Source organism: Propithecus coquereli, unplaced genomic scaffold (assembly GCF_000956105.1).
Source record: "Propithecus coquereli isolate 6110/MARCELLA unplaced genomic scaffold, Pcoq_1.0 Scaffold115, whole genome shotgun sequence".
In the NCBI taxonomy this organism is placed as follows: domain Eukaryota; kingdom Metazoa; phylum Chordata; class Mammalia; order Primates; family Indriidae; genus Propithecus; species Propithecus coquereli.
In genome coordinates, this window is record NW_012135525.1 from 1676303 (window position 1) to 1684378 (window position 8076).

Sequence of the window (8076 nt, forward strand, 5' to 3'; positions counted from 1 at the left end):
AAAAAAAAAAAAGACTTGAAATTTTCTGTGAAAATTAGTGACTTATAGGCAAAAATCACTGAAGTAAGAGGACTTATCCAAACCAATGCCCACCATGCAGTCTGTATTTCAGCAGTAAAATAACATGGGAGGGACAGACTCTGCCAGGAAAGAATTTGGCTTTGATCATACCAACTGAGAGGGAAAAAGACTTCAGGGCTTGCTCTAAGAAAGGTGACTCACACCCATTTTGGAGACAGCATGATTAAAACACCCCCTTTCCCAAAGGCTTTTGGACTGTTGCTCAGCCAACAGAAACTGATCTAAGCAAAACAGACCCCCAGGATCTAATAAAATTAGGTCTTTGATAAGAAGCCAACAATTCTAAACTTTATACCTAAATGAAAACTATCACCAGCATGTTACTATAGGCAGGCATAGAGAGATGAAATACCCAGAAAGGAAACTAAAGAAAGACCACAGGACAAATCTTCCATCATTTTAGGTGGCAAAGTTCTTTGGTGGGTTTTGTATTTTCAGCATCTTAGAAAATGGAAACTCAGTGAAAATGAATTGGTCGGAATTGAATTATTATTACTTTCAGAACCTGAAATGGCCAGCTATTTGAAACTCAGACTCCTTTTTTATAATAAGATAAACTGGCAGACTTCTAGCAGTCAGCTTTTGTCTTTAGGAATCTTTGGGCTCAGAGAGCTGTGCCAGGAATCATTTATCAGTATGGTTTTTATGCCATCTTCATGCATAAATGGGTTAGGAGGAGCTAGGAAATCTTACACTCACTTGAAAAATAATCGAAGCTGATGTTCTGGTGGGTCAGCGGTGTCAACCCTACACATGCAGGGCAACACACACCACTACTATTGTGATTTTCATTTAAATAAAGTATTAAGAGATACTGGGGAAAAAAACTGCCCTTCAGCATTACTTAGTATTTCTTAAAAAGAATACTCACCTGCAGCCTTTTTGTGACAAGAAATAGCCTCTTCGTATTTGCCTGCAGCTAATAAACGGTCTGCCCGTCTGCTCTGTTGATGAGCCTAGAAGACAAACATTCCTAAGTTCCTCTGAATCATAAAATAAGAGATGACTTAAAAAAAAAAAAGCACCTTTTAAGAAGATAAATAATGCCATTTGTTGCCACACATCAAACCACCATTAACAGCTATATCTGTAACTGGGAAAATGCAATGAGTAGAGCCTAGAAATATAGCACCTGAAAGAAACTGGCAACTTCTCTCAGCTCTACCAATAAATCCCTCTCAAGGTTAATACCAGGCACTTCATTCCTTCAGTGACCACATTCTTCCATTCTTCAGAAACTGGCCAAAACAGTTGCAATCACAGATTGTTACTCAAAATGTGTATTTTCTTGGCAGGGTGCAGTAGCTCACACCTGTAATCCCAGCACTTTGGGAGGCCAACGATCACTTGAGGCCAGGAGTTCAAAACTAGCCAGGACAACACAGCGAGACCCCATCTCTACAAAAAATGAGAAAAAATTAGCTGGGCACGGTGGCACATACCTGTAGTCCCAGCTACTCGGGAGGCCAGGGCAGAAAGAGGGATCCCTTGGGCCCTGTAGTTTGAGCTACAATGAGCTATGATTGGTCATTGCACTCCAGTCTGGGCAACAGAACGAGGCTCTGTCTCAAAAATTTTTTTAAAAAAAGTGCATTTTCTTTATTTTTAACAAGTTCCTTTCAAAACAAGGCCTATTTTGTAGATACTCTCACTAGTCTATATAATTTAAAAACTACAATCAGGAATTCATTTACCAAACAATAAAATCCAAGCATCTCTTGTATCATTCTTTTTTCAGCATTAAAGTTACTATTTGTTTTTAAAATAAAAAATGTGGAAATTGTACAGTTGAGGAATTAATGATACTAATATCTAATATTACAGGGTAGGTTTTTTTCAGGTATAAGTCACCAAAAGAATAAATTCAGAAGTTCTAAAAGCAAATAACTTAAGTGCCCCTGAATGTAAGGTAAATGGATTAAATAAGCTGTCACTGGCCTCCTTATATTTGTTACACTTTAAGAATTTCAAAAGAGCTTTAATATACATTATTTCACCTGTTTTCACTAAAACTTTGTCAATGTGTCTCTCTCTTACATAGGAAGGCCAACTAGACTGATGCGGTCATGTAACTTACCTAGGATTATTATTACATTTAGCTAGCTACATTTAGCTAGCCAGAAAAGAAGAGGTGATCAACTAAAGTCTTCTAACTAATGTAATGTTTTCCTCACTATCTCACACATGATATAGCAAAGCTTCATAAAAAAAGCAAAAAGTACTTCACAGTTCACAACAGCATTATTCACAATAGCCAAAAGCAAGAAACAATCCAAATGTCCATCAACAGATGAATAGAAAAACAAAATGTAGCATATACATGCAATGGAATATTATTAAGTCTTAAAAAGAAGGAAATTCTGACACATGCTATAACATGGATGAACTGTGAGGACATTTTGAGTGAAAAAAGCCAGTCATAAAAAGAGAAATACTTGGCCAGGCATGGTGGCTCACACCTGTAATCCTAGCACTCTGGGAGGCCAAGGCAGGAGGATTGCTTGATGCCAGGAGTTTGCGACCAGCCTGAGCAAGAGTGAGACTCTGTCTCTACCAAAAACAGAAAGAATTAGCTGGGTGTGGTGGGGCACACCTATAGTCCCAGCTACTTGGGAAGTTGAGGCAGAAGGATGGCTTGAGCCCAGGAGTTTGAGGCTGCAGTGAGCTATGATGAAGCCCTCTGTAGCTTACCCAGGTCGACAGAGTAAGACCCTGTCTCAAAAAAATAAAAATTTAGAAAAGTTAAAAAATTAAAATACAGGTTCAATATTGTCTTCTTTCCCAAAGTTAAACAGTATTACCTTTTATAACTTTCACTTTATTTATTTCTGTGTCCCTGGGGAAAGCTATATGTAAAGATGAAAAGAAAAGGAATACCATATGAACACAATACCAAAATGGCAGCAGAGAAAAATCTAACATATGCCTGACCTATAGTAGGGTCTTCAGTTAGGAGCAAAGGAGAAATCTCATTCACTCCTCCTCTCCGAATCATTTCACTATTAGTCTCCTACAGACAAGTAGCCAGCAGTATCTCCAAACAATAAGCACTGAATTGACTGCCTAACTAATGCAATCCAATTATACGTAAGATAACTGCTCAAGTGTTAGAGAATTTCAGGAAGACCTCTTTTTAATTTTAAATCTAAGGATCAACTTCTCCCACATGCAGCTCCCCCTACATCTTTTTTCTTCCTTCAATTTCCAGTTTAGCTTGCTTTTTTCCAGAACTGCCACCATCTGTTGTGAAGACAGTGAGAATCTTGTGCAGTATCTTTCAAATTATAGGATACAACCCACTAGTGGGTTGTGAAATCAATTTAGTGGGTCGCAACTTGTATTTTTAAAAATTAAATTATAGTAATATTACTATTTACTAATATTATAGTAAATATTACATTGCATCATATATAGCAGAAAGGTTTTTTGTTTTTGGTGAAGTTTATGAGGGCCCCGCATTTCTTTTTTTTCTTTTTTTTTTTTTTTTGAGACAGAGTCTCACTGTGTTGCCCGGGCTAGAGTGCCGTGGCGTCAGCCTAGCTCACAGCAACCTCAAACTCCTGGGCTCAAGTGATCCTACTGCCTCAGCCTCCCGAGTAGCTGGGACTACAGGCATGTGCCACCATGCCCGGCTAATTTTTTCTGTATATATTTTTAGTTGTCCAGATAATTTCTTTCTATTTTTAGTAGAGACGGGGTCTCGCTCTTGTTCAGGCTGGTCTCGAACTCCTGACCTTGAGCGATCCACCCGCCTCGGCCTCCCAGAGTGCTAGGATTACAGGAGTGAGCCACCGTGCCTGGCCTAGGGCCCCGCATTTCTGCACAATTCCAGGAAGCATCTTCTAGAATATAGCAGCCCTGTAGTAATATATACATGTGCCATGCTGTAAAAATTTCTCATTGTGGATCACAGTCAAAACAGATGGGCAAGCATTGGAAAGATCAATATTTTATTTAGAAATCCTGTTTTCAAATCCCATTATCACCATTTACGCTGCATTTCAAATTTTTCATCTGTAAAATTGGGGGACTAGCTCATATAGCTACTAAGAGGACAACATAAATAATGTATGTAAAGTGTCTGATGCCAACCTCACCACTTAATAATTGCTGGATATATTTCAGTGCTCTACTGCCTTTTCCCAGAGTGTCTCCATTAGATCCAGCCTAGCTTGTGACATAGGATGAATTTTCCCTGGAATTTTTCAGGGCAGCAAGGGGTTCAAATAGCCTCTTTTTACCTTAAAGATTTTAGTGCCAACATAGTTAACATATATAGTTGACTCCACGTATGTACAAGACCATTCCTTGGACCATGATATCTGACTCCTTTTCTTTTTTTTTTTCTTTGAGACAGAGTCTCGTTCTGTTGCCCGGACGAGAGTGCCGTGGCATTAATCTAGCACACAGCAACCTCAAACTCCTGAGCTCAAGCAATCCTTCTGCCTCAGCCTCCCAAGTAGCTGGGACTACAGGCATGCGCCACCATGCCTGGCTAATTTTTTCTACATATTTTTAGTTGTCCAGCCAATTTCCTTCTATTTTTAGTAGAGACAGGGTCTTGCTCTTGCCCAGGCTGGTCTCAAACTCCTCAGCTCAAAAGATCCTCCCGCCTCGGCCTCCCAGAGTGCTAGGATTACAGGTGTGAGCCACCGCGCCAGGCCTGATTCCTTTTCTTAGATGAGAAGTTTGAAAACAAGAGGCTTCATTAACCACATCACATGATGTGAGAACTGACCACTCCAGAGGGAAGTTGTTACTCTCAGCACTCTCAAGGGGCAAACACACAGAAAACAATGTGGCCATGCAGTCACATGGACCCTGCCCTCTGCGGCAGAGGTAAGCAAAGCATGAGCAACAGTCATGTACAAATTAAGATCTGACATCACTTTCCAAATCAGAAGCAAACAAACCAAAGAACTAGATTTGAAGTTTGTTACCAGCACTCATACTGCCAAAATTAAATGGATGCAAAGAAATGCCTAAATATATGCTAAGTAATTTTATAAGTCACCATTTTCCCATATTAAAAATTGACCCAAAAAACCTGATGAAACAAACTTATTTAGAGTACAAAAGACTAGCAATTTTTTTCTTCAATGAAGAATTTATTTTTCTTTTCAAAAACCAGAGAACTAGAACACATTATCTGTACTACGTATTAAAATAAATATTTCAAACTAGCCTCTTCCACATCTGAAAAATTCACTGTGAGGAAATAAGCCTACAGGCACCTACTGCAAATCCAACATAAAAGGATCAATACTAGGGCAGAGGCACTAAATGCCAACACACAATCTATGGTTCAATATAGACAGGACCATACTGAGATGAAAATAAGGAGTACATTAATATGGAAGCATTAGTAGAAAGAGGTCATGATATCAAAATAAGTTGTGATCCATAATGTATTTGAGTCACTGACCTAAGTAATTACTTAATTTCTCTCAGTCTAGGCTTATTCATCTGTAAAACTAGAAACTTCTTACAAAATTCCAAGGATACTCAGAGGACACATGATTATAAATCCATGTACTGTAATAAGTCCTCATACAATAAATTTGGACAAGATCATTAGGAAAAGCTTGTATATACAAGCTTGTGGGATTTTCAAAGACACTCATTAAATCATAGCACTGAGAACTATTTCTCATGTGGAGTCAACTAGATACTAAGTTAAGTGTCCTCTGACATAAAAGAATGACAGCTTTCAAAGAACCCCAGTCTTCTAAAACTCTGAGTGACAGAGGCCTGTCATTGGTACTTAGCAACACAGTTAAATAATTCATGTAAATGTCAATCTCTGTTCCATTGTTATCTGTCAATAATCAACTAGGCTGGAAATCAGATCTTTTAAATCTCAAATGGTTTAAGTAATCAAGATGCCAAATTTCTGATACTTGCCCATATAAGTTTTATGGCTGGATTATAGAATTATGTTAGCCTGCTTAAGAGAACTTTTACAAAATTCTTCTATAAAAGGAGAATTTAAATACTATTTTCACCATTTAACTAATTTTTCCTAAATTGGTGATTCTACTGCTCCATCTACAACTGTCGCCTAGTTCCAGTCTTCTCATAAGTCCCCACACCTGTGGGGCAGTTGGCTGGGGTTATGCTGCAACCTGAAGCCAAATAAAGTGAAGCTAACTGGAACTGAACCAATGGTCATTTTGCAAGGACGCTTGAACTGTGAAGCACTCTGTATGAGGCTGGTTATTTTTAATAATATTCCTATTAAGTTTCAGTATTGAGCCACCATTATATTTTATTGTTTCTTAAAAACGAGAAAGGTGCAAGATATTTCCTTGGTTTTTAAAACTCACAAATGTAGTCTAATTCTTCTTAAGTGTAAACAACTCTTACCAACGGAGACAAGACCCAACTTAATAAAACTGCAGTGGGGGGGGCTCCTCAAAGTAGCTAACCTAGTACCAGTGATTTGGAACTACAGCTTTAGGTTCCTAGAATCTCAGGTTTTTAAAGCTCAACAAGTCCAAACTTTTATTCTACAGATTTTAAAGAAGGGCTTATGGTCTGGTTATAATAGCTAATGCCTACACTGTACTATGTACTGGGTACAGTTCTAAGTGCTTTACACTCACTTACTTACTTACTCCTTTAATTCTCAAAACAAACCTGAAACATGAAACAGAGGGAGGTCAAGTAGTTCCCCCAAGGTTACACAGCTATTAAGCAACAATGCCAGAATTCAAATTCAAGCAGTCTGGCTCCAGAATCTATACTCTTAAACCACCAGGCTCTACTGCTTTTCTATAGAGTGGTTTGAACCAGTCCAAGGCTCTTCCAGGTCTTCAGCTTCGGAGTTCCAAAGTAAGAACCTAATCCTCTGTAGTCCTTTTTCCAATTCCACTATGGCAAAGAATTGCAAATCTGACTTAAAAGTTCTTCCTGTATGTAACCTTAAGTAATTTGACTTTTGTATCCAAAATGGGTACCCTCTCCGGGAAACTAGAAGATGTAGTGGCCAGTCTGGAAAGAACTCATGTTACTTCTTGGTAACATGAAGGTTCCCCCCCCCCCACCCTTTGGCTTTTTGTTTTTTTAATTGCAAACCTGAACTACCTAAAAACATAAAAAGGAAATAGGCTACCAGCACTTTTTCTGAAAAAGCAAATATCTATTGCACTTTCATGATGCCTAAGTTGATGAAACTGAGCTAAAGAGGCACAGCTAGCTCTTTTTACCAGCTATTTCTAACTTATTCGGGGAGAAGAGAGACTCTCAGTTCATGCATCAGTATGTGTGTGAGAAATCAGTTAAGACAAAAATAGGGCTGAGGTGGCATATTACTCCATCTGTCCAAAGTGAGAGACTTAGAACCTCCACGTTATAAGTTAAAACCAGTATTACACACCAATTCTGCCCTGGCCGGCTTCGGTCTCTCCAGGCTGCAGGGAGGTGGCTACGTGGCGCTAGGAGGCATTTCCCCGGCCGGAGAGGTGGCAGTCCCAGCGGGTGGCATCCCCTCGCCTGGGGCCCTGCGGCAGGGCGCGCCCGGAGGTGGCAGGAGCTTCCCGGGGATCCCCGAGACGGAGAAAGTGTGGGGCGGCGTGCCCGGAGCCGCTGTGGGGCCAGGGCCTGCCTGCGCCCCCAGCCGCTGCGAAAACCCCTACCAAGCCCGCCTCCCGGCCTCAAGGGTCAGGCGACACGCCAGGGACGGGACCAGACTCCTGAGGCAAAGGTACCCAGGAGAGACGCTATCCTCTGTGGGCCACTCACCAGGTTGAGAGGTCCTTCCATTACTTCCATAGACCCCGGGATAAGCGGCGGCCTGAGGAAGGGGAGCAGCGGCCCCGGAGCACATGGAGGGGAGCAGTGGGGAAGCGCGACACAGTCGCGGAGACGGCGGCCCCTCTCCGCTCCCGGAGAGCCAGCGGCGAGCGCTCTGAAAGCAACAACCAAGCCACTTCCTCCTCCGGCGCCGCGCCGCGGGCCCGCCCCCTGCGCCGCGGCCGCCGCGGCCACGCACGA

The 8076-nt window shown here is 41.0% G+C and overlaps 1 protein-coding gene across 2 annotated transcripts in view; it reads right to left on the bottom strand.

Annotated features, from left to right (window-relative positions):
* NRBF2 (nuclear receptor binding factor 2) overlaps positions 1-8076 on the bottom strand; it is a 15661-nt gene extending 7585 nt beyond the window's left edge. The window contains exons 1-2 of one of the 2 annotated variants that reach the window (XM_012657702.1): positions 7825-8076; positions 953-1037 (exon numbers count right to left, since the gene is read on the bottom strand). In XM_012657702.1, coding sequence (XP_012513156.1) covers positions 953-1037; positions 7825-7854 — 115 coding nt within the window. In that variant the 5' untranslated portion in view covers positions 7855-8076. The remainder of the gene's footprint in view (positions 1-952; positions 1038-7824) is intronic. The other variant, XM_012657707.1, reaches the window with a different exon arrangement.